This window comes from Podarcis tiliguerta (genome assembly GCF_965153285.1).
Source record: "Podarcis tiliguerta genome assembly, chromosome: 1".
Lineage (NCBI taxonomy): Eukaryota > Metazoa > Chordata > Lepidosauria > Squamata > Lacertidae > Podarcis > Podarcis tiliguerta.
In genome coordinates this window covers 114104369-114130961 of record NC_139534.1, presented here as the reverse complement: position 1 = coordinate 114130961, position 26593 = coordinate 114104369, and the positions used below count along the sequence as shown (strand labels likewise).

General features: G+C 42.8%; 2 protein-coding genes across 3 annotated transcripts in view; both read right to left on the bottom strand.

Annotated features, from left to right (window-relative positions):
- LOC310676158 (cytochrome P450 2C19-like) overlaps nucleotides 1-20191 on the bottom strand; it is a 53071-nt gene extending 32880 nt beyond the window's left edge. The window contains exon 1 of the mRNA XM_083437646.1: nucleotides 19391-20191. Within this exon, the coding sequence (XP_083293772.1) occupies nucleotides 19391-19466 (76 nt within the window). The 5' untranslated portion in view covers nucleotides 19467-20191. The remainder of the gene's footprint in view (nucleotides 1-19390) is intronic.
- The window catches only part of LOC310676191 (cytochrome P450 2C19-like), a 32554-nt gene continuing 14243 nt past the window's right edge, over nucleotides 8283-26593 (bottom strand). Inside the window, exons 5-9 of one of the 2 annotated variants that reach the window (XM_083437794.1) lie at nucleotides 10916-11092; nucleotides 10416-10557; nucleotides 9482-9669; nucleotides 8884-9025; nucleotides 8283-8542 (exon numbers count right to left, since the gene is read on the bottom strand). In XM_083437794.1, coding sequence (XP_083293920.1) covers nucleotides 8361-8542; nucleotides 8884-9025; nucleotides 9482-9669; nucleotides 10416-10557; nucleotides 10916-11092 — 831 coding nt within the window. In that variant the 3' untranslated portion in view covers nucleotides 8283-8360. The remainder of the gene's footprint in view (nucleotides 8543-8883; nucleotides 9026-9481; nucleotides 9670-10415; nucleotides 10558-10915; nucleotides 11093-26593) is intronic. The other variant, XM_083437793.1, reaches the window with a different exon arrangement.

Sequence of the window (26593 nt, the reverse complement as noted above, 5' to 3'; positions counted from 1 at the left end):
TATTTCTTGGAATTGAAGGGGGAACAATAATTGCCACACCTTATTCTAGTAAGTGAAGGTGTGCTGGATTGCTACTAATACAATGAATGGCAGTAGCTTGGGTTACATTAGAAACAAAGGCTAAGCTCCGAAGTGCATAAGCAATGCCTGGTAGAAACTAGAAGGAGCTTAGGATGTCAGGGGGTGAAGGTATCAGTGGCCTGCAAAGGACAAGCATTTCAAGCCCCGAATTCTTCTCCAGTTTGAATTAAAATGCAAATCAGAGACAAGTTCTTTCCTCTTGCCTCTTCCATTCAGTGCAATGGAGAAACATTACTTCACTACTTTGAATAGGAGCATAATTGAGAGGGTGCAGGAACCAAAAAGACCATTCTCCCTTGGTTAACTTCATAGGTGGTCTTCCCCTCACCAATTTTTCCCATGCTGCCTCTGAATTTGTACTAGGGAAACATTTTTCTGTTACACTGAATGGGAGCAGGGTTGAAGGAAGGCTGAGAGGAAAGAAATTCTGACAATTCTTTGAAAGTTTTTCCTCTTAAACTCCTCCTGGAGGTTTTCAGTCCTCCCTTGGAGAATATTCAGTGAAATGACCTCCCTTATTTTGCCACCCACAAAGTGAGTGGAGAATTTGAGGGAGGACCATTTTCAGTCTGTTCTAGATTTTTAAGGACAGTGAGAGCCTCAGTTGGGCTCAGGAGAAAAAAGAAGAAGTTTTCTCATCCAAGGTGGGCTTGGGAGATCTTGCCCATCTATGCTCCGTGCCTTTCTTGAAGATATGCTTCCTAGGACTTGTAGTTTATTGGATCCAACTTAGTTCATTTCCCATACTTACTGAGAAGTTCAGTTGCATCCAGTATTGCTATCTGTTCTTTAGAACATGGTTACCCTTAAAGGGATTAAAGGGGCAAAGATTTCAAAAGCTATTGATTTCTGCAGCACCCTCCAAAGACTTTCCTTCTTAGCTCAGGCAAAAAGTGAAAGTTATTTTTAGACAGTTTGTTCTAGCAACGGGAGACTCCAAACTCAGTTTATTGGAATATTTTTCCAAATACAGTTGTCTGCCTGTGCTTTATTTTTAGCATTGACACATCTGCCAATCTCAGTGTACAGATCTATTGAAGGGTTACCAAAAAAGCTTATGTTGTCACTCAGTTAAACAACTTTGCTGTATCTCGGGTAGGACATGCGAGGGAATCAAAAGGTCATCTCAGACAGGGGTCTCTGTTGGAGGAGGATTTCCAGCTGGTTGCAGAGGACAGAGTGACTCCAGGAGACATAGGTGTAAAAACCCAAACTAAAACGAAGACTTTATTACTAAACAATAAACACAAACTCTGGTGGGTGTTATTCCTGCAGGCAGGCTACAAAACTCAGCTTTTTTCCTTTATAGCAACGGCCAGCTGCAGCCAATTAATCCTAGAAACTTCTTAAAGGTATACACACATGTTTGTGCCGAATGTCCCCTAACACCCCCTCTCATTCAAACAGGAACAACAGTACTTTAAACATATACGGAACATATTTACACATCACGCACAACCGTTCCTAATTTTGCCACTAGTTGTGCATGTTTCTCAAAAGTTAGTGCTTTTGTAAATACATCAGCCACATTTTGCATACTCTCACAATACTTCAGCATTATCAGGTTTTGCTTCACATTTTCAGCCACATTTTGATATTTAATTTCTAAATGTTTTGATTTGTTTCTAAACTGCTCAGACCCAGCCAAAGTTATTACAGCTTGATTGTCTTCCCATATTTGAACTGGATAACCACATTGTATATCTAAATCCTTGAGTATCTGAACATAACATTTTATTTCATTACACAACTCTGATAAAGCACAGTATTCAGCCTCTGTTGAAGATGTGGCCACGATACCTTGCTTTTTGGACTTCCAACCTATCAAGGAATCCCCAAATTGAAATACCATTCCAGAAATTGATTTTCTATCAGGAAGGTTGGCCCAATCGCTGTCAACTTAACACTGCAGTTTTTAGACCCTGAAGATGGTAGTCTTAAGCAATAATCAAGTGTTTGCTTTAAATACCAGAAAATACGTTTTAAACCTTTCCAGGCATTTTCTGTGGGACAGTTTACTAGTCTGCTCAGTATTCCAACAGCATAACTCAAATCTGGTCTGCTCCACAATGAAATGTATAGTAAACTTCCAACTATTGAATGGTACATTTCAGGATTTACAGGTTCTGTGCATTCTCCTTCATCCTTGAAAAAAACTATTTCCATTGGAGTTTTTACTCCCTTGCAGTTTTGCATATTGTTTCTTTCAAGTAACTCCATTATTTTGTCTTTTTGACTCAACAAAAAACTTCCATCGTTTGTTCTTTGAATTTCTAGACCGAGATAATTTTTTACTGGACCCAAATCTCTTAATTTAAATTCCTTTCTTAGTTGTTCTGCAAACTTTTCCACTTGCTTGTCACTTTTTGTAGAGTAAAGCAAATCATCAACATAAGACAAACATAATTCTTGTTTATCACCCTTTCCTTTAGTGTACAAGCAGTTATCAGCTAAGCTTCTTTTAAAGCCAAGATTTTTTAAAGCATTATCAAGACACTTGTTCTAATTTCTAGCTGACTGTTTGAGCCCATAAATTGCTTTGTTCAGCCTATATACAGAATTCTGTTCGTCTGCCTCAAAACCTGGCGCTTGATTCATAAAAAATTATTCTTGCAGATTTGCGTTAAGATAAGCTGTCTCAATATCAAAATGATTTACCTTAAACCCACGTTGTGATGCAAGAGCTATCAATAGGCGTACACTTTCACTCCTTGCAGTAGGAGAAAAGGTTTCATCAAAGCTTTCACCTTTTCTTTGAGTAAAGCCTCGTGCTACCAGCCTAGCTTTGTACTTAACACCACCAACTGCCAAGTGTTTTATTTTATACACCCATCTACAGCCCACTGCCTTTTTTTCTTCTGGCAATGGCTCAATGGTACACATTGTGTTCTGCTAAAGATTTCATATCTGCTTTCATTACATTTTTCCACCTTACTATTTCCTGGTGTGGTAACTTTAAAACTTCCTCATAATCACAAGGTTCTTTCTTCACAGCAACAGTTTTAACTTCTTGTATAGTAAACCTTTATGGAGGTACCCCCTTATTGCTTCTTTGTGATCTTCTAACTTGAACACTCTCCCCCTCTGAACTATCTTCCCCTTCTGATTCATCTTGCTCAGGAGAAATTGGTTCAGCTTTAGGAGATTGTGTGCTGGGATCCTCATCTTCTGAGTCCTCATGACTATCACTTTCAGAACTCTCTTTAATTTGTGGCTTTTCTTCCTCAGATTTCACAAATTTATCTGTATCATCAGAAGATAACAACTTCTGAATTCCCATGTAAACGAACCCAACCATCTTGCTCACAAAACTCTGCATGTCTTGATATCACAACTCTGCCTCGCCCTAGTGCAAAACGATACTCCTTTGACCAACTTTGATAGCCAACAAACCTAAGTCTCTTTGCCTTGGGTTCTCCTTTCCTTCTCTGTCCTTTTGGGATGTGAACCCAAGCCCAGCAACCAAAAGTTTTAACATGGTTCAAAAAGGGTTTTTTTCCCCATAAAGCAAAAAATGAGGAGTATTGTTTATGGTAGAATGAAACAATCTGTTCTGTACGTAGTTAGCACACAGAATTCCTTCCCCCCAAAACTTCCTGGATAAGCCAGAAGCACATAGCATAGAATTTAGCATTGTTTGCAAAGACCTTATCTTGCGTTCTGCAACTGAATTTTCTTCAGGCGAAAACGGACACAATTTACGGTGACTAATACCACGCTTTTTCAACCAGACCTGGAGGGCTTCAGACATGAACTCGCCTCCACGGTCACTCTGCAATTGGGTAACTTTGTAGGGAAACTGTCTTTCTATATAGTTGACCCAATTCTTAATCAGTTGACCAGTTTCACTTTTGTGTTTTAACAAGTATACCCAAGTATACCGGCTATAATCATCCACAAGAACAAAAAAAAACTTTGCTCCTTCTTCAGACTCTGCAAATGGCCCACAAAGGTCTGAGTGTACTAAAGCAAATGGCCTCTTGCTAATTCTAGTACTTTCAGGATAAGACCCTCGCTTACTTTTAGACTCCTTGCAGGTATTGCAGTCCAGAAAAACTGAACATTTTTTCATTTTAATTCCCCTACTTAATTCTGGCATTTTTGCAATACTGCGGAATTTGGCATGCCCGAAACAACAATGCCACAGATGCTGGCACTCATCATGCAAGGCCCTATTACAGGCTTTAACACATGCCCCAGACTCACTTACTAGCTGGTCTTTCAAAACAAGCAAACCATTTTGTAGTGACGCTGTAACCACTTTTCCAGCTTTCTCTATTTTACAGGCTGAACCAGAGAAGGTTACTTTAAATCCATGCTTAACAAGACTTGTAACTGAAAGCAAATTATTTTCTAAACTTGGTACACATAAAACATTGGTAAACTTGGTACTTAAACAGTTGATATTCACACTACCCTTTCCAGCTGACTCATGCACTGTTCCACCAGCTAGTACTACATTTACAGACTGACAAGGCTGCTTTTCTACAAGGGTTTGTACAGACTTAACAAAAATGTTTGTCGCTGCTGAGCCTAAAATCCAGTCTTGTCCAACATCGTGACTGGTGCCTTGAACTGCAGCAGAAACATACTGGACTCGACTCTTCCTGTCTCCTCGCTTCCCAGCAAACGCAGGCCGCCCTTTTCTTGTGTTTTCTCCCACAGACACAGTACACTGTCGTACTAAATGCTTGGCTGACCCACAACGATAGCATCTTCTGACTGTGAAAGCTGCTTCCTCTCTGTGGTCTACAACCTCTTTAGGTTGCCACTCCTCATCAGTTGTATATCTTTTACTGGACTGCCTCCCATTTCTGGAGTTATGGTGAGGGGTTGTGGCCTTCTTCTCATGGCGTCTTTCCTCCTCATCAAGCAAACGTCCAGTTAAGAAATGCATTGTTAATTGGCTTTCTGGAATTGCCTCCAGAGTCATCATTAAATTGTCCCATGACTCAGGAAGTGAAGACAGCACAATATAAACCTTTCTCTGTTCAGAAAAATGTTCCCCAAGTTCATTTAACTGTGAAAATAAATCACGCATTCTTTGAAAGTGTGTTGAAACACATTCACCCTCACTTAGTCTGGCTCGGTACAGAGCTCTCATTAGAGTAATTTTGCTGCCAGCAGTGTCTCTAATATGTATTGCTCTCAGTGCTTGCCAAATCTCACTTGCTGTTTCAAGACTCACACATGAGATAACTGAGACTTCTCTAAACTCAAAATTAAATTGGCATAGGCTTTGTCCTCCAGCCTTTGGTCTGCTTCATCTACTTCTTCGTCCTCCTCTTTTACAGGGGGGTTAACAATAACAGTCCAACATTGTTCTTTCTTTAAAAACGCCTGCATCTGTAAACTCCATGACATATAATTGGACTCTCCCAGTTTCTCTACTGGAAAATAGGAAGCTCCCCCTTGAGCTCCTGCTCCAAGTCCAGCCATGGCTCCACCCAGCTTTCAGCTTTCCACTCAGTTCTTACTCACACGTGGCTTGAAGAAATGTTCGGCTCCTGGTCTCAACAGACACTCCCTGCCAATGCCTTCACACAGCCAGCTGCTTGAGAAACGCTGAGTTGCTTCCAGTCTCTGGGTTCTTTTCACGCTCTGTCTCTGCCCACTCAGGACTGGGGACTGGGCCCATAACCTGTTGGAGGAGGATTTCCAGCCGGTGGCAGAGGACAGAGTGACTCCAGGAGACATAGGTGTAAAAACCCAAACTAAAACGAAGACTTTATTACTAAACAATAAACACAAACTCTGGTGGGTGTTATTCCTGCAGGCAGGCTACAAAACTCAGCTTTTTTCCTTTATAGCAACGGCCAGCTGCAGCCAATTAATCCTAGAAACTTCTTAAAGGTATACACACATGTTTCTGTGCCGAATGTCCCCTAACAGTCTCAACCCACCCAGCTTCTACGTCCTGCAGCACTTCAACCCACCAAGTCAGAGATGGGAGATCTTGCTGCGGGACTGCAGCTCCCATCGTCTCCAGCCACCTAGCCAATGAAATGGGATTATGGGAGTTGTCCCAACTGAGCCCTCATGGCAAGAATGGGGAACCTGCAGCCCTTCAGATATTCCTGGACTCCAGCCCCCATCTGCCCCAGCCAACATCAGGGGTGATGGGCGCAAGAGTCCAACCACCGTTGTGGGTCACCAGTTCCTCAGTGGTTGACTCAGTTCCTTCCACTCTGATTGGCTTCATTCAGCACAAAGAGTAACAAGACTTCGTCTCAGTGGCTAAAAAGCTTCCATCTTAGCAGATTTTACCCATCACTCTCATACAGTGGTGGAGGAAGGGGGGACAGGCATGCAGTTTGCCTCAGATGTCATCACTGAGGGGTATGTGACAAAATGAGTTTTTTAAAAAAATTGCTCACGAAACGTTTTAGGAGTGAGGTGGTGGCTTAGGCGCCTGCAGGAAATCGTTATACAAAATATGGATTAAATATAAAGGAATATTAGAGCCCAAGATACCCCTGTTCTCGTCACCCACAGAAGCCATGGCAGTTAAAAAAGAAATATGAAAGGGGAATGGCCAACATCAGTCTTAGAAGTAGATAAGGATAAGCCAACATTGAAGCAATATGAAGAAATTAAAAACTTGCTAACAGACTGGCTACAATATTTCCAGCTACACCAAAGACTAGCTATAGATTCAAAACAAGGAATTGCAAAGGAAACATCTAGATTTGAAAGAGAATCAATACTTAACAAAAAGAAAATTATTTCACGAGTGTATGATTATCTTCTGGAATGGGAAACAAAAGAAGAACAGTCATGGTTAAATGGGCACACGACTTCGGGCATAATATACTTATGGAACAATGTGAGAGATTATGGATGACAGACATTAAATTCACAGCATGCTATAATCTCAGGGAATATACCATAAAATGGTATATAGATGTCATCTTACCAGCAAAAAACTTGCTAAAATGTATAAAGGAAAAACATCAACCTGTTGGAGATGTAAAAAAGAGGAGGGATCATACTCTGATATGTGGTGGACCTGTGTAGCCATTGGCAGATACTGGAATGATATTTATAATGAGTTTAAGAAACTATTTAAAATTACTTTAAAAAAAAACAAACCCCAGAGATTTTCCTACTTGGTATATTACCATCAGAAATTTAAAAAGATATAAGATCATTATTTATGTATGGTATAAGAGCAGCTAGGACCCTTATAGCAAGGAATTGGAAAAATGAAATGCTCGCAGAGATTACAGATTGGCAGATACTCATGTGAGAGTATCTACAATTAGCAAAACTGACGGGATCAGTTAGAGGAATATCGAAACAAAAAACAACTAGAGAACGGATAATATTTAAGAATTATGTAAAACTTTATTGTACAAATAATTCCATATTAGCAGAAATTGAGTGATATTTGTAAAGAAAAAAAATCAAAGGAATGTATACAAATCAGAAAGAAATGATATTATATAATGTAAAACTGTGTAAGAAAGAATGTTCTATCAAACAGTATAATGAGAAGTTTGGGAAGGATCGTGCCGATGAGTACTTTTACTATGTAAATAACTTTGTCTTCTGTTTTTTATTTCTTTGTTTCTTATCTTTGTTACTTCTTTATTTTTTATATTTTAGGTAAAGGTAAAGGTACCCCTGCCCGTACGGGCCAGTCTTGACAGACTCTAGGGTTGTGCGCCCATCTCATTCAAGAGGCTGGGGGCCAGCGCTGTCCGGAGACACTTCCGGGTCACGTGGCCAGCGTGATATCGCTGCTCTGGCAAGCCAGAGCCGCACATGGAGACGCCGTTTACCTTCCCGCTAGTAAGCGGTCCCTATTTATCTACTTGCACCCGGGAGTGCTTTCGAACTGCTAGGTTGGCAGGCACTGGGACCGAACAACGGGAGCGCACCCCGCCGCGGGGATTCGAACCACCGACCTTTCAATCAGCAAGCCCTAGGCGCTGAGGCTTTTACCAACAGCACCACCCACGTTCCATTTTTTTATTTTTTATTTCTTTGTAAATTTTCTATTTTATATAATTTTCTTTTTTTACCTGTTAAGAGATAGGACATAATGTCTGTATAGACATGCAATTTTTATAATCAATAAGGAGATAATTTTTTTTTACAAAATGTCTTCAATGTGCAATAGTCTCTAGCAAGATCCCCAAAGTAACAGTTCCACAACTAGTCAGGTAAAAAGATAAGACTCCACACATGAGGAGATATTGTGTTATGGATTTTTTGAACAAAGATTTGCCAGGCTGCAACTTTTCCACATGTGCAGCCCTCCTGAGGCAGGCTTTTCAGCGAGGGACAATGCAGAGCTGATAGGGCCGAGGGCAGTTGCTTATGCCGCTTATCACCGGTGTGAGATCAATGTCCTTGGAGTCAATGATGGACTTCAGAGTGAAGTTCTGTAATATGGTGGTCAAGAACAAGAAGATCTCCACACGGGCCAGACCTTCCCCCGCACATATCCGCTTCCCTGCAAGGGAAACCTAAAGTGTAAGATGCATAACATCCACTTTGGCTGTTATGGAGAAAATAAGAATCATGCCAAAGGAGCAAAGGTGCTGCTCCAGAACAGCTCCTGGGAGAGTCATTCTTTCCACCATTTCTTTTGTTTCAGCTGGCCACAGGAAAGGTACAAGGAGTTCTGATGGACCCAGAAGCCTCTGCCCCTCTCTCACAATCTGGGAGCCCTTCCAGTTTAGGCTGCAGGAGGAAGGAGGTTCCCCCTCATTGCCCCGGCACCAGCCGATTAGGGAGACGGGAAAGACCTGAGTTGGCCAAGACTGCAGCCTACTGAGGAAGCAGAGCTCTTACCTGCTGAGAAAGGTATGAAATAGTCGCTCTTCCTGAAGGTGCCATCTTTGTGCAAGAAATTTCCCGGGTCAAATTCTTTGGGGTTTGGAAATTCTTTGTGGTCATGTAGCACAGATGTCAGACTAGGATATATGGTAGTGCCCTGCAGAGAGTGCAAAGAAATGGGCTGGATGGCCATGACACCCAACTAATTGTGTGGGAAGGCACTAACAGGAAGGAAGGTACTTTGTTGATACAGAAGAAGAATGGAGCAGCTTCAGAAGGCAATAGGGTGTTTCAAATGAAGTCCAGGCTTCAAGATGCCCAGCTACACTTTAGGAGTTGGGCTAAACTACTTCCCTTGCTTGTACATAAGAAGAGAAGAAAAGCTCTGCTGGATCAGTCCAGTGGCCCCATCTGGTCCAGCATCCTGTTTTCATGCTGTCCAACCAAATGCCCATGGGAAGCCCATCAACATAATCTAAACAAGACAGCACTCTCAATTCCTGTGGTTTCCACCCACTGGTATTCAGAAGCATGCTTCCTCTCACCATGGAGGTAGAATATAGCCATCATGGCTAGCAGCCTACTATTACTAAGAGCCTTGAAAAGAGCTGACCTTTGGAATGACATATTGTCTGAACGGTGTGTCTTTGAGTACTGCATGAGGGGCGCTCAGTGGGACAAGAGAGATGAACCTCTGGATCTCATGGATGACAGCATCTGTGTAAGGCATTTCCCCACGATCTGCCATGCAAGGACTTCGTAATCGGCCAATAACTCGGTCAATTTCTTCATGCAATTTCTCTGCAATGGGAAGAATGAGGTTTAACACCAGTGCAGGAAACATTACAGAAGAAACTGAAACTCAGTGGGAGTGGTTGCCAGCCCCTTCACATTTTGGAGCTTTCTGATGCCAACTTTCTACTAACTCATCACCACAGGCAAGTTATTGTAGCTCACCTTCAGCAATCCATCTGTAAACTGAGAAACATAGTACAACTGAAATTATTTATATATTAATTTAATTTCTATCCAAAAGGAGCCTAGTGGGACAAAAGCTTTAGGAATGTTTTAGGAGCAAGTGATGATCCAGCTTAGAGAGATTCCTATTGGAGGCACTGTCCTGCAGTGATTCTTATCCCACCTGAGGGCCCTTTGGCCCCTGGCCCTTGTGGTTGTGCCTTTGTCTAAAGCAGTGGTGTCCAAACTATTTTCAAAGAGGACCAGATTGGATGAAGTAAAGCGGCCAACCAAAGGGCCAACCAAAGTTGTTGACCTTTTTTTTAGGATTTTATCCCAGGAAATAAACAGCAGACCGGATTAGGTCCCCAAAATGGACTTTGGACATGCCTGGTCTAAAGGATCTGCACTGGCTGCCAGTACACAACTGAGCCAAATTCAAGTTGTTACTGTTTGCATATAAATCCTAGGGTTTGCAATATGGTCAGCTATAAGAGCTCATCCACACTTCTGTTTTTGCTGGGATTTCTGTGACACATAAATCTGGGAAAGAACTAGAATAATAAGTACTAATAATGCATCTGTTTTACCTTGTATCTCTGGGTATTTGAGGAGGATCATGAACCCGTATCGCAGTGTGGTGCTGGTGGTCTCTGTTCCAGCCCCAAACAAGTCAACTGTGCTTATGGCCAGGTTTTCAATGGTGAAATGGGATGCACTATTACCTTTTTCCTGCAGAAACACAGAACACGGTCAGTGGAGTCAACTCAATTGTTCTGAGTACAACATAACAAGAATTTAACTGCGCCACTGGGACCAGCTCCCTTCCCAAGACACATCTTATCTCAAGTCTTTTTATAGCTCATTCCTCTTGACATTCCTTGCCCAGAGGGCTAATCATTAGAAAGAACTTCCCACTTACTGCAGGAACAAGTCAGCAATGGGAAATGAATCTACTCCAATGGGGTGTGGGCAGGAATCTCTTTCCTTGGCATTCTCCACAAGAAGCTGGATGGAAGTCTGCTGGTTGGGAAGCTTCAGGAGTGGCAGGAGAACCCACATGGAGAGTTCTGTGAGTTTTCATGATTACCTGATCCATTTTCATAAGGAAGCAGTCAATAAAATCCCGAGGTGAGCTGGGGTCCAGAGTGGCCTTGTGCTCTTCAACCTCCTCCAAAACAAACTCTCTGAGTGCCAAGTTGTTTTTCAGCACTTTGTGGTGGGGCCCAGGGATGCATTTCATCAAAGAAGGAAAGAGGTTGTAGAGCTAGAAGAAACACCACAAGAGACCCATTGGCACCAACCTCAGTCAGGGTTTGTCCAAACTCGGGCTTCAGTATAACGTTGGCCACTGTTGCCTTGTGTACATTTCAACTTTGTGGTCCACACACCAGCATCTTCACTGCCAATGCCTCCAATATCTCTGTAGATGTTCCCCATCTGCATTACTGGGTGGTGCTTCATTGACTGTACTGCATTGTATTATCTTCCCTTCCCCTCAATTAGTGCTTTCCCACCCTCTACCTAATGTTTGTAGAGGTCATATGCAGATTTTTATTTTTTAATTTCACCTACGTGTACCTTTAGAAAAATCTGAGAAATCATGCAACAATACCCCCACCCCAACAGCTGGGTAGGAAGCTGTCTTATATTATTATTTTATTATTATTATCATCTATTGAATTTATACCCACAGGTCTCATAGACTAAAATCAAAATATAAAACCACAAAATGCATAATCAAAATAAGAACAACAACCCGATTACCCCCCCGCCCAACTCCACATGTTAAAAGGTATATACTGAATGAGACCATTGTTCTCTCAAGGTCAGTACTGCTTATGGAGCTGCTCTGCTGGGTATCAGTCAGGAGTCCCATTCCTAACTAGGGATGCTACTAGGAATTGATTCTAGGACCCTATATAAATAGGCCAAATGGTGTAAAGCTGAACTATGGGATTATATACATATCTCTAAATTTAGTCCCATCTGCTCCTCCTATTGAAATCAGGCTGTAAACATCCCTGGCTTAAAATGTAACAAGGCAGGATAGATATGGATTGTGGCTAACGTCATGTATTCACACCTTCTCAAACCAGTAGTGGAAGCACACTGGATGCAGAGGCAATGGCAGTGTATATACATCCCAAGTGATTAGTTCCAGTTATAAACTTGAGCCTGTGGGTTTTACTCGTTAAGCTTTACTTCCTGCTCCACTGGGCTGCTGTTAAGTCAAACCTTGCTTACTAGACCCAGGTGCATTGTGTGCCTTGACTGGATCTCCAAATTAAAAACATAAGAACGTATGAAGAGACTATTGAATCAGGCCCGTGGCCCATCCTGCTGTCACAGGGGCTAACCAGTTACCCATGGCAAGCCTGCAACTAGGACATTAACAGAAATATTAAGAGGCAGAGGCAGTATGGGCCATGAGAAGCCTGGAAGCAAGACATTTAAACAGCAGGAAAATGGCCACATCCAGAGGCAGTATCTACATAAAATAAATATTCCACATGCAAGTAAACTTTACACTTTGTGGGAAAGAATGCATTTAACCAGATGGCACCTACCTGTCCCCATGGTCCCTAGAGGTCAATGTCCCTAGAGGCTCCATGGCACCAGCTAACAGTGACTGAAATGACTCTAGACAAATTAATATGCTTTCCAATTTTAAATACTCTGAGGAGGTCACATAGACATGGCCTTCACCAATAGAAATTCTAGGTTTCTCTGAGTAAATGAGATTAGCCATTAAGTAGATCAGGTTGTATAATGAAGAAATGAACTTCTCTGAACTTCTTTTTCTTCATTGATTATTAAGGGAATGATAACGGCATTACTGCACACAAGGTCTGTGATGTAAGACAACCAGGTGTTCAGTTTTTTCTGCCAAACATTGTAATGTGCCAAGAAGGAAGCAAACCAAGAATTCAGACCAATATAAGTTTTAATAGTGGGGGTGGTCCCTACTCACAATTCAATAGTCAATAGAGACCAAAACCAATCCATTCAAAAGTATGTCTTCTAATAAAGATTACAACCTCAAATAGAGATTACAAACTCTAACAGAGATTACAAACTCAAACTCAAAGAGATATGTATAAAACAATAATTCGTTACAAAGATTTCCTCCTTTTCACTCGACAATAATGTTGATCCTTATAATTTATCAGCTTGCAGATGGAGACTCCGTTTCAATCGTTAAGCAGAAGTCAGTTACGGATTGGAGACCAGGACAGGGCCCTGTTTGGATGTATTCACCTTCATCAGCTGGAAGTATCAAATATTACATGAAAATACATTTAAATTCTTATAGGGCCCTGTTTCGATGTATTCACCTTCATCGGCTAGTATATTTAATAACAAGAACTCCAACTTATTAAACATTGTAATGTAGCCTTGTGGCAAATGGTTCTGCTTTTAAGGTTCCTGCAGGAGAGCTTCTTCTACACTCTGAGTGCTTGGTTGGAAGTTTCTTGCACCTTAGATGCCCACAAATGTGACAAATTTTGTCAGAAATGTAGAGAAAACTTGTGTTAATATTTATTTAAAAAATCAAAGGTATGTATGCCAACTGCAGTGATCATGGAGCCCAAGAAAGTAAAATCTCTCACTGCCTGACAGCAGCCACGAAATTAAAAGACGCCTGCTTCTTGGGAGAAAACAATGACAAACCTAGACAGCATCTTAAAAAGCAGAGACATCACCTCGCCAACAAAGGTCCGTATAGTTAAAGCTATGGTTTTCCCAGTAGTGATGTATGGAAGTGAGAGCTGGACCATAAAGAAGGCTGATCGCCGAAGAATTGATGCTTTTGAATTATGGTCCTGGAAAAGACTCTTGAGAGTCCAATGGACTGCAAGAAGATCAAACCTCTCCATTCTGAAGGAAATCAGCCCAGAGTGCTCACTGGAAGGACAGATCATGAAGTTGAGGCTCCAATACTTTGGCCACCTCACGAGAAGAGAAGACTCCCCGGAAAAGACCCTGATGTTGGGAAAGATGGAGAGCACAAGGAGAAGGGGACGACAGAGGACGAGATGGTTGGATAGTGTTCTTGAAGCTACCAGCATGAGTTTGACCAAACTGCGGGAGGCAGTGGAAGACAGAAGTGCCTGGCGTGCTCTGGTCCATGGGGTTGCGAAGAGTTGGACATGACTAAGTGACTAAACAACAACAACAACAAACAATGTATGCCAGACATGTAAACAAACAAAAAAAAGACAACAGATTTCATGGCTTGGAGCAACACACATTTAAAATAAATTACTGCAATTTTGGACAAGTCTGGACTATTGGAACACACATATTTGAAATAAACTTGAAGGCAGGTCCATAATGGAGCTCAGCCTCAGCAAAATACATCCCTGTTAGCAGACCTTGCAGCTTGGGTGAAGTAAACTGAGAAGTTTATGTACAGTTTCTGGATTTCTACAGCTTTATTCATGCAGGAACAGATTTATCTTGGCAAGAACTATTTACAGGATGAGTAGAGATAAAAAGAGAGAGCAATAGCAGGCATCTTATCAGCAGACAACAACGAAAGGTTCAGCTTTTACAGGTGGAGTTAACTTAGAAAAAGACTACGAGCAAATGCTGGCTTGCTTGCTACACAAACAGTGCTCTTGTGTGGTTTAAAGTAACACATGCATTAGCTAGAGGTTCAGGAGAAGGAAGTTTATTTGTTTCCCCCCAACAATCCCATCTAGCACTACCCACTAATGTGGACGGGACACACCAAGATAGATTTTGGAGACATAAACCTGGAAGTGCTTTTGTATTGATAAGACACACTAATGTGCTCATCAAAACAGTGACTCACATGTGCCCTAGTGGGGACAAAACCATGGTCACTAGTGTACATGGTGACACAGAACATTAACTTCTTGTTTTCATTTAGTCCAATTCTTCCATCCACCTCTGGAAATCATATTTAGTACAAGAGGGGAGCATGCAGATGATGGAAGCCTGCCAAGTTATTTATTTAAAATATTGAGAGGTCCCCTTTTAAGGGGTAGCTCCTAAAACAGGAGAGATCATGAAGCGAGAAAGGGGGGCTACCCTTATGCTATTCATATAATCAGTTATCAGTAATCAATATATTCATATATGCTCACACATAACAGGGCTCACAGTGATTTTATAATCCATTTTTGAATCAATGAAAGCTTTGCCTTAGCTAACTGCAAACTGCTTGGAACAGCAAGTCTAGAACCGACCTTTCACCTAGAAAACATCCTTGTACCCTGAAGGAAAGGGGAAGACATGAATCAGAGACACTGGTACAAAATCCCCCTCAAATGCAGGCTAAAATAGTCCACAGAACAGGAAGGGCCAAACCATAAAAACTATGCAGAATGCATAGGGGGAGGAAGCCCAGGAGATTCCCTCCCTAAGTCTCAGTTCTGTCAGAACTAGGGGAAAGGTCAGACTGTGCATCATTGTACATCATTTGTGCAGACAATGGAAAGCAGAAATTGGGAGTGAACTCTGTGCTCGGCCAGGAGCTGGGAGCATGGCAAGAAGAAGCGCTAATTCGTCATTTTTCGCTGGCGTGCGTGACTGTCTCATGATTGTCTCATGATCTGTGATTTGCTCAGGTATATAACCTGAGGAATTGTATGCTTCTGGGTCCCAGTCTTTTGGAAAAGATTCCAACTGGGTCCATTATTGCTCAGCAATAAAACCTCACCTTTTTCTCCAAAAGCTGTGTCTGTCTGATCCTTGTTTCACTCTAAGTGGGTACCACTTTACTTTCACGTGCTACAATCATATCCTCAAGCATTTAAAAAAAAAAGATGTCAAAAAGAAGAGAGTAAATATCCCGTTGTGTATATTAGCTGGCCTTTTTACACTGATTCACAGCTTAAACATACTCCTGGAACAGGTTATAGACATCCATAAAATTACTGTAATTAGCGGGGATAATATCTCCCTTATACCAATGTTAAATTCTCTTTCAAACTGACTTGCCAGTTCAGTTTGCATAACCTTATTTGAACTCGTGGTTCAGTTCATAAACCAAAGTGCACCAGGTGTTCTTGCCAACAACTGTTGCTGCTCTGTGTGTTTTGAGTCAAACATTCCGTTTTTCTTCAGTAACGTCACCAGTTGTTTGTACCCGTCTCTTTTTCGTAGGAATCTAATAGGAATCTCTTTACATATGATAATTGGTCTTCCATCAATTAATAACCTGTTATTATAACTCATTCTCAGAATTGCATTTCACATCTCTAGTCAATTAAAGATGATCAAACAATCTTCAGCTAGTTTTTTAGTTTTAGCTTTTACAGATCTCACCTTAATTCTAAACACATTCTAAATTGTGTACTCAATTTCATCTTCCTTCATATCCATCCATCTTGCCAGTTCTTTAATCATTTTTGTTTTAATATCTTCATTTGGCTCTTCTACTACCCCTCTGAATTTTAGGTTTTTCTGTTTCTGCCTCATCTCCATCGGAGCCATATTGTCCCAGATCTGCTCTTGTATTTTGCTGACCTCAACCAAGTCCTCTTTTATTCTATCTGGCTCTTCTATTTTCCTTAACTTCCTTCTGAGTTCGTTTCGCTAGCTCTTCTGTTGTTTTAGATCTAACTGTTAAGTCTTTGAATTTACTTGACAATTCCCCCCACCACTCCCTCTATTTTTTTATCCAGGGTTTCTTGCACTTCCACCAATTTTTTCTCCATGTATTGTTCATTTTGTTTGAATTCTTCCTTTATTTTCAACCAAATAATATCTAAATCGTTAATTTCATCCTGTTTTGACTGTCTTCGGTCACCTGGAGTTCCTCCAATCCCCCCCCCCCCAATTTTCCCTGACATTTTTATACAAATACATCAATATTAACTGCTTTCACCATTGAGGGGGTAGTTACACCAGAGAGCTGGAAATTGTGTTTGTCAGAAATTGTGATTTAGATAATGGCCTCTAGGGGTCTTTCTTTCCCTTTTCCTAACATTAACTTAAAATTCTTATCTTAACCAAACACTTTGAAATTCACCCCTTTGCACCTTTATCAACTGTATGACAGCTACATATCAAATATTATTCTGAAGAGAGTGGGAGAGAGATAGGGAATAGTACACATCAAAGATACATAAACATTATCCCAAATTGTATCACAGTTTAAATGTTTAGTTCATCATAAAAAGCCCATCTAACAATAACTCAAATACTGTTCAGTTTGAGGGTCCTCTTCTGTCCTCTTCTGTCCTCTTCTTTTCTTCCACCTCTTATAAACTCAGTCCAACTTAAAAGTCCAAATAAAAGTCCAAGCAAGTCCATATAAGTCCATAAATCCAAATATAACTGTAATCAGCTCAGGGAGTTGGAACATAAACTTCTAGCCACTTGGAGGTTTAATCCTCAAAAAAAATATAGATATAAATATAGGATATTCCCCCAATTAGTCTTCTTTCCTCCTTTCGTACTCCAGGGGGGATGAGGATAGTCACAGTTTAATTTCAAGCCTCTTCTATATCCATTAAATCCAGGGGAAATAAGGAAAATAAGGAACAAAGATACTTCTAGCTGCTCCACTTTCAGTCCCTTACGCTGTTGCAGACCTCCCCCTTTAGCTTTATACAGGGGTCTATACAAAGTAACCAAGTCTCTGGATTAAGGTTTGAACACGTTACTGTTTCTCTGACCAAGTCATCAAGTCTTCTCAGAGAAGAAGGAGATACAAAGTTCTTTTTAAGCTCTGTCCCTCTTCCAACGTTATAAAATGATACTTGCCTCAGCGCGTTACTTCTGAAGTCTTTCAGCTTACACTTACTCAGCAGGAAACTTTCACTTCCGTCTTGTTCTCATGTCTTTGTTCTCTGTGCCGTCTTTGACACTGCAGCCGGGACGGACTCCCTTTTTGCCTCCCTCAGCTGACCAAATTCCTTGAATTCCTTACGGTAGTCAGTTTTTAAACGTGTCGTATTTCTAATAATTCAGTTTTCTCGTGGAAATTTAGCACTTTCCATCAGAAGCTTGAGACTGCACAGCACGGGGTCCGAGGTACTTCCCCTTTCGCGCCCGCAGCTCTATCCTGTTCCTGGATTTTTATTTAAAACCCGAGAAACAGGAGAGCGCACCTGGGCACCGCTGGGTGCTCCGTCCCCCAAGGTATGCCCCTTGAGGTTTTGAGGCCCGTAGAGTCTTTACGGACCCCTAAAAACCCCCCGCACTGCTCGGAATTTCCGGAGCGGTCATTCCTCTCTTCTCTTTGATGTCTGTGCTAGACCAGAAGTCTCTGAGTTTTGAGTCAATCTCCTGTCAGTGCAGGTCACAAAAGTTCAGCCCATTCTAGCCACAGCTGGGACACTTTATGGCTCCTCTGCAGAGAGAGGCCAACTCAGTTCACCAGAGTTCAGATTGCATAAACTGAGTTTCTATGCCAGAGCAACTGGTGAGGCGGTAAAGCCTCTGCCTTACAAGCACATGGTCCCAGGTTTAAGACCCGTTATCTCTCGGTAGGGGCCTGAAGAGCCATGTGACTCGGGATAAGCCAGCTTCATGCATTCCTGTGTCAGGGTAAGGCACCATGATCTGATTATTATAAAGGCAGTACAGTGGTACATCGAGTTAAGAACTTAATTCGTTCCGGAGGTCCGTTCTTAACCTGAAACTGTTCTTAACCTGAAGCACCACTTTAGCTAATGGGGCCTCCCGCTGCTGCCGGAGCTTGATTTCTGTTCTCATCCTGAAGCAAAGTTCTTAACCTGAGGTACTATTTCTGGGTTACTGGAGTCTGTAACCTGAAGCGTATGTAACCTGAAGTGTATGTAATCTGAGGTACCACTGTATAACTACACCATGATGAGCCCACAGAGGAAGGAGACAGGGCTCTGGTCCACAGAATGACTAGGAGACTGCATTCTTGCTGCTGCACTTGTGGGTAACCAGTGCTTAGTGTCCAAATGTGAGGTGCATGGGGATCCTCGGGGAGAAAGCATGCATTCTCCTTTATTACTATACAGTGGCACCTCAGGTTACACATGCTTCAGGTTACAGACTCTGCTAATCCAGTAGTACCTCAAGTTAAGAACTTTGCTTCAGGATGAGAACAGAAATCGTGCGGCAGCAGCAGTGGGAGGCCCCAATAGCTAAAGTGGTGCTTTAGGTTAAGAACAGTTTCAGGTTAAGAACGGACCTCCGGAACGAATTAAGTTCTTAACTCGATGTACCACTGTATATTGAATTCTTCCCTGCTTTGCACCATAAGGTCCCATGGCAGGTTACAGCAATCTAAAATATCAATATTAAGCAGTATAGTGTAGGTGTACTCTCATTTTGACTCAAGAAAATCACCATTTTATAGTTCAAATCAGGAAAAATAAATGCAGTAAATAGACCAAAGACTGCCATCGGGGGTATCAACGGAACTTCCAATTCACCGTGCTGACAAGAAATTACATATTTTAATTTTTTTAGTTTCTTCTCCCATTAGATTCAAAAAATGTTTAGGGATATGCATACCCCTGCCTCCCTCCAGAGAAAAGCAATGTACAGTGGCACCTCGGGTTTCAGGCGCTTCAGGTTACAGACTCCGCTAACCCAGAAATATTACCTCGGGTTAAGAAGTTTGCTTCAGGATGAGAAGAGAAATCGTGCTCTGGCGGCATGGCAGTAGCAGGAGGCCCCATTAGCTAAAGTGGTGCTTCAGGTTAAGAACAGTTTCAGGTTAAGAACAGACCTCCAGAACGAATTAAGTACTTAACCTGAGGTACCACTGTACATTATTAATAATACTAATACTATGTTGTTGTTGTTGCCACCCATTCTGCATCTAAGGAAGTATGCCCTAGCAAATCTTACTCCCTTTACAAATAAATACAGTTAAGTCTTTAAATTGTCACAGACCTTCTCCTATTTTTATATAGAACTTAGATAAAAAGAAGCAATGGCAAACTGCTTAAAAGTGTGGGCATGGGAGAGGGTTTTCGTCAGCTAATATAAGCTTGTTCAGTGGGGCAGTTTGAGACAAAATACTACACTTTAATCCTGTGTGGACGTGGTCTATAAATGTCTGTAAATTCTGGATTGCTTGCATTGTTACATCATAAGCAGCAGGCCATCCTTAGATTAGATGTGGTCAGGGGAATTGGTAGTGAAAGTACAGGTTTGCCACTGATCATACAAACAAATACAAATGCTGTGGGATGGGGGGGATTAAGGGCAATTGGGGCTAGGGAGGAATACAGAGGTTTGGGGGCATGTGAGGAAGGGGGAGGAAGTGTAGGGGAGGTGGGGAGACAGGGGGTTGTTTGATTTTGTTGTAAAAATTCAAAAATAAATAACTAAAAGTTGTTTGCATTGCTAATTAAAAGTAAAAGGTTGCGTTTCTGCTGTCTGGATGTCATTTGCTAAAACCAAACGTGTTTTAAAAATTGAACCTATAAAGCATAAATACGCACCACTGTGTTCAACGCTGCTTACTCCCAACCATGCACAGAACTGCAGTCATGTGCCATAAATTTAATTGTGTGATTTTATTAGTAATTTGTTTTAAATGTCTGTGTTTTAAAGGTGGAGGGATTTTTTAAAGCAATGTGTTAGAAAAGCAAGATATTTAAATCCCGGTGGCCTGACTCTGGATTTCATTATGGAGCTGTCATTGATGCACTACACAGTTAGGAATAGCCCTCAAATGTTGCTGGGAACTGCAAATGGGGAGGAGAGCACTGTAGCGCTCAGTTGCTCCTTGAGGGCTTCTCATAGGCATCTGGTTGGCCACAGTGAGAACAGGATGCTGGACTAGATAGGCCTTTGACCTGCTCCAGCAGAGTTCTCTTTTGTTCTCTCTCCCAGGGCCAGGTGAGACTGCCAGAATCTTCTGAGAGCAGCCATTCAAACCACCCTAAAAAGCAACCTACTTCGCATCCTCCTGCATCTATCTCTTGAAAGAGAAGGGGGAACAATAATTGCCACACCTTACTCTACTAAATGAAGGTGTGCTGGATTGCTACTAATACAATGAATGGCAGTAGCTTGGGTTACATTAGAAACAAAGGCCAAGCTCCGAAGTGCATAAGCAATGCCTGGTAGAAACTAGAAGGAGCTTAGGATGTCAGGAGGTGAAGGTATCAGTGGCCTGCAAAGGACAAGCATTTCAAGCCCCGAATTCTTCTCCAGTTTGAATTAAAATGCAAACCAGATACAAGTTCTTTCCTCTTGCCCCTTTCATTCAGTGCAATGGAGAAACATTACTTCACTACTTTGAATAGGAGCATAATTGAGAGGGTGCAGGAACCAAAAAGAAAAATTCTGAAGACAAAAGAGGAAGACCATTCTCCCTTGGTTAACTTCATAGGTGGACTTCCCCTCACCAATTTTGCCCAGGCTGCCTCTGAATTTGTACTAGGGAAACATTTTTCTTTTACACTGAATGGGAACAGGGTTGAAGGAAGGCTGAGAGGAAAGAAATTATGACAATTCTTTGAAAATTTTCCCTCTCCAACTCCTCCTGGGGATTTTCAGTCCTCCCTTGGGGAATATTCAGTGAAATGACCTTCCTTAGTTTGCCACCCACAAAGTAAGTGGAGAATTTGGGGGAGGGCCATTTTCACTCTGTTCTAGATTTTTAAGGACAATGAGAGCCTCAGTTGGGCTCAGGAGAGAGAAAAAAAGTTTTCTTATCCTGGAAGATCTTGGATGATTTCCAAGTTCATCCAAGGTAGGCTTGTGAGATCTTGCCCATCTATGCTCTGTGCCTTTCATGAAGATATGCTTCCTAGGACTAGCAGATCACTGGATCCAACTTAGTTCATTTCCCATACTTACTCAGAAGTTCAGTTGCATCCAGTATTGCTATCTGTTCTTTAGAATATGGTTACCCTTAAAGGGATTTTTGGCAAACATTTGGAAATGTCAAGTCTCAAGGTTGTTCTACTAGGTGAAAGGAGCAAAGATTTAGAAAGCTATTGATTTCTGCAGCAGCCTCCAAAGACTTTCCTTCTTAGCTCAGGCTGAAAGTGAAAGACAGTTTGTTCTAGCACCGGGAGACTCCAAACTGAGTTTATTGGAATATTTTTCCAAATACAATTGTCTGCCTGTGCTTTATTTTTAGCCTTGTGACATCTGCCAATCTCAGTATACAGATCTATAGAAGGGTTGCCAAAAAAAGCTTATGTTGTCACTCAGTTAAACAACTTTGCTGTATCTCGGGTAGTGTTGGGTGTAGTGAAGGGTTAACCTTCTGTGCCTCGAGACTGAGGGGACGGGCTTACAAGGGAAGTAAGCCAGGATGTGACGAAAGCAGCTTGGAATGCTGTATGAGTTCAGTGGAAATCGAAAGCAGCAGTTTTGCTGTTGCGTAGCTGCAAGGAGAGAGGGAAAACATGCAGCTCCATTCAGATGGGATTTGACTTTGTAAATACTTGTTTTTTGTGACAATAAAGTGACTTTAGAACAGAAGCAAAGTCTTGGGAAGTGCTCTTTCATCACACGACTGCTGTGCATATTCTGCTAATTGTTTTATGACCTGCAGAGGCTCGCAGGGGGAAGCGTGCTAGACGCCGAACAATAAAGCAATAAATCTATCGGAAGAGGTTATCGGAGCAGGTCAACCGAATAGGTTATGGACCCAACGCGAAGCATGTGAGAAAGGGCTTTGAAGCTTTGTTTGCTGAACGTCAGTTTGATCGACTGCCAAGCACTTCAGAGGGCAGGTCGGAGGACGCTGACGGAGGGAGCTGAGAGCCACGAAATGCCCAGTTTGGCAGCAGAGTGAGTACTATCTGGCTACTCTTGCAAAAGCCAACAGAAGGGAAGAGGGGCAAATGGCTCAGCTGAAAGATGGACATGGCTTTGAGCTTAAACTACCATGTCAGAGACTAAATAGCAACAATTGGCTGGAGTGGAGCTTTCAAGCAGAGCTGACCTTAGTTGGGGAAAAGCTGTGGGACGTAATCCAACCACAGAATGCAGCTGGGAAAACAGAGGCTGAAAGGGCTGCAGAGAAGCGTGTGCTTGCTTTTTTGGCTGAAAATGTGGATGCTCATCTAGTGCCTGTTGTCCTGGATGCAAAAAGGCCAGGGGCCGCTTGGCTAGCACTCCGAGAGGCTTGTGAAGCTGGGGTGGGAAGCAAGGGCCGAGACGTGGCTGCATCAGGAAGGGAGAGGCAAGATGGCGCCGGCCACATTCTTGAGAGCCGATACACAGCTGGGAGGAGCTGGGAGACCCCACAGGGGGGGGGGGCGAAGGGACTGTTCCTGTTCCTGTTGATGCTGATGATGTTTTTGATGAGCCTGAGAGCTGTATGGATGCTGCAACGTGTCTGTGTGAGGAGCCTGGAGAGAGGCGAAGTGTTGGTAGCCCTTTACCCACCAGAGGGGGTGCAGGAAAACGTCCTGGGGGCCGTGTGAGTAGTGGGGGGGGGGCAGTGAGCAGTGAAAGCTCAGAGATGCCTCTTTCTCCAAAAGCTGCCAAGAGTTGTTTACGCCAAGGGCTAAAGCCTAGCCGTGCGAAGCTGAATGCAGCTAGAGGCTTCAAGGCCAGCCACCTGGAGCAAGTAGAGATAAGAGCTGCGAAGTTGTGTGGGAACGCTGAGACAAGTCCAGTCTCCATGGCAACTGAGAGAGTTGCATCTACGGAAGCTGTGAAGGTCGTGGGCAAGTCTTCCTGCCGGGGGGAGTCTGTTGCCGTGACAACCAGAGAGAACATCTGCAGAAGCCCCAAGGAGGAGGATAGCGAGAAGATTGTTGCTATGGCGACCCAGGAGTGTCAACAACAAAACTTTCTCACTGTAATAATCGACTCAGGAGCTTCAAATACGCTAGTGCCATCTAGCTGTCTGTTAAGAAATTGCAAGACAGTAAAAACTGAAAAGTTTGTTACAATCGCTTATGGGAGCAGAAAAAGACTAACGCAGTCAGGCTTTTTCTTCTGTCCCTTTCTTAAGCATGAAGTCAAAGCTTTTGCAGTGCCCAGTTTAACTAATTGTTTGTTAAGTGTGAGTGATTTACTCGCTGCTGGTTTTCATGTCTCTTTTGCAGGTACCAAGTGCGAATTTTCCAAGGATGGGAAACACGTATACACAGTGCAGGCTAAAGACAATTTGTTTGCTGTAAATGTGCCTTTTTCCACAGGAGAGGATGACACCGAAGATGCAAAGGGGCAATGTGTGAATGTAGCGCCCCATAATGGTTGCTCGCATATTTGGCACAGACGTTTCACCCATTTGAATTGGGGGCATCTTCAGAAAGTACCGCAATTGACACAAGGATGCAAATTTAGGAGTTGTGGAAAAATTTTAGATTGCAATGCAAGTAAACAGGCAAAAGTTGTGACATGCTCCTATCCAAAGTCAGAGAGACAGACCACACAACCCTTTGAATTAATTCATGCAGATTTGTCTGGCCCCATGTCTGTTGAGTCACTGGGAGAGTCAAGGTTCTCTCTGATCTTGATTGATGATTTTTCGAGATCTGCTTGGACCTTTGCCCTTAAGTCTAAAGGGGAGGCGGCTAAAATGATCAGGGATTGGATCACCGCAGTTGAGGTAACCTTTTCCACCAAAGTTCGTGGTTTTCAAAGTGACAGAGGTTCTGAATTCACTGGTTCTGCTTTACAGGATTTCTTTAGGGAGAAGGGGATTAGCCACAGATTGACCGCTCCTTACTCTCCGTAAGAGAATGGAGTCGCAGAGAGAAGGAACAGGAGGGTGCAGGAAGCTGTGTCTGCGATCCTGTGGGACGCAGGACTACCCCAAAAGTATTGGTCTGAAGCTTGGAAATATGTGGTCCATACGCAGAATAGAGTGTACAACTCTAGTGTAGGAAATACACCGTATTTCTTACTGCATGGAAAGAAGCCTAAGGTGCACTACCTTCGTGTGTTTGGTTGTGAGGACTGGGTGCTTATTCCAAAGGCTCTACGCAAGAAAGGTGAGCCAAGGTCTAAAAGAATGATCTTTGTAGGGTATGAGCCTGGTTCAAAGGCCTGGCGGTTTGCGTACCCAAGTCGAAACCAGTCTAGGTTGGTTATCAGCAATAGCGCTGAGTTCTGTGAACAAGCCGGTTGGAAATGTCTGCACGCTAATCCAGATGTGATTTCACAGCAGTTCTATGACTCAGACGTTGAGGAGGAAGAGGAATTTGTTGCTGGGGACCACGGTCCAGAGCAACAGGATTCACCACAGGGACAGAGTCCAAGGCAGGGACAGCTCAGGATCCCTCAGAGGGGGGAACCTAGAACACCTCCTCAGGCAAGTGTCAAGTTTGAGCCAAAGAGTGAGCCTTCTTCACCTGCTGAACCAGCTGTAAGGCCCAAGAGGCGCAGCAGGTCAGAGGGGGAAGACACTGAAGTTGAGGATGATTTAGCTGGACCCAGTGAAGCAGCAGGGTCACCAGGATTCACACTGAGGAGATCAGCGAGGACAAGGAGGCCTCCTGATCGGTACGAAGTTTCAGGCATCTGGGTAGATTCAGCCAGATGTGAACCTGATTCCTTCGAGGATATTCAGAGTTTACCTGAGGAAGAAGCAGATAAATGGCACAGGGCGATGGACAAAGAGATGAAGTCCATGAAAGATCTAGGTGTGTTTTCACTCACAGAGTTGCCACCAGGCAAACAGGCTGTGAGTTGCAGGTGGGTTTACCGTTTGAAACCCACGGACACTGGAGAGCCGCAGTATAAAGCCAGATTAGTTGCTCGTGGATTTACTCAGAAGAAGGGAATACACTTCACGGAGTTGTATTCGCCAACGTCACGAGCAGAGACTCTGAGAATGCTTTTAGCTTGTGCAGCACAGAGAGGCTGGAAGGTAAACCATTTTGATGTGGATGTTGCCTACCTAAATTCAGATCTCCAGGAGGAGCTGTACATGATCCCTCCTCAGGGGTTTGAGAACTTGAGGCAGGATGTTGTGTGGAGATTGCACAAATCCATCTACGGATTGCGTCAATCTGCTAGAAACTGGAACATGTGCCTGAATGAAGCCTTAGAAGAGTTAGGTTTCAGAAGAAGTGTTGCTGATGGTTGTGTTTATTTAAGAGGATCAGGTGCAACGCAACAGTATTTGCAGATCTGGGTTGATGACGTGTTATTTTTCTCAGCAACAGATGGACAGGCAGAGAAGTTTGCCAAAGAGCTAGGTAAACGGTTCAAGCTTAAACAGCTTGGTGCCGTCAAAACTTATCTAGGTGTCAATGTTGAGCGTGCACAAGATGGAAGTTTCTTGCTCAGCCAGAGAGGCAAAATTGAGCAACTGCTTCAGAAAATGAGGATGAGTGATTGTGCAGGAGTGAGAAGTCCTATGGAGACCAGTTTTGTGAAGGACAGCCAGCAAGTAGAACGCGCTGCGTTCGAAAATACTGAAGTGTTTCAGTCAGCCCTAGGGAGTTTGTTGTACTTGTCCCAGTGGAGCAGACCTGATATAGCATTTGCTGTCAATCTGCTTAGCAGGGAAGCTTCAAACCCTAGTGTGCAAGCCTGGAATGGCATCAAGAGAGTTCTGAGATATTTGCAGGAGACCAAAGACTTTTGTCTTAGGTTACCAGCACAGGGAGAAGTCAAACTGACTTGCTATGTGGACTCGGATTGGGCTAATCTTGAGGATTGCAAGTCTGTGTCTGGCCTAGTGGTGAAGTTTGGGAACTCAGTAGTTGGATGGAGATCCAAGAAGCAAAGTCTTATAGCGCTCTCATCCACTGAGGCGGAGTTCAGTGCTCTTTCAGAGGTGTGCAGAGAAGTAGAGTTCTATGCTTGCTTAGTGCAGGAAGTCTGCGAAGTGGATTGTCAACCGATATGTGTTTTTGAGGACAATCAACCA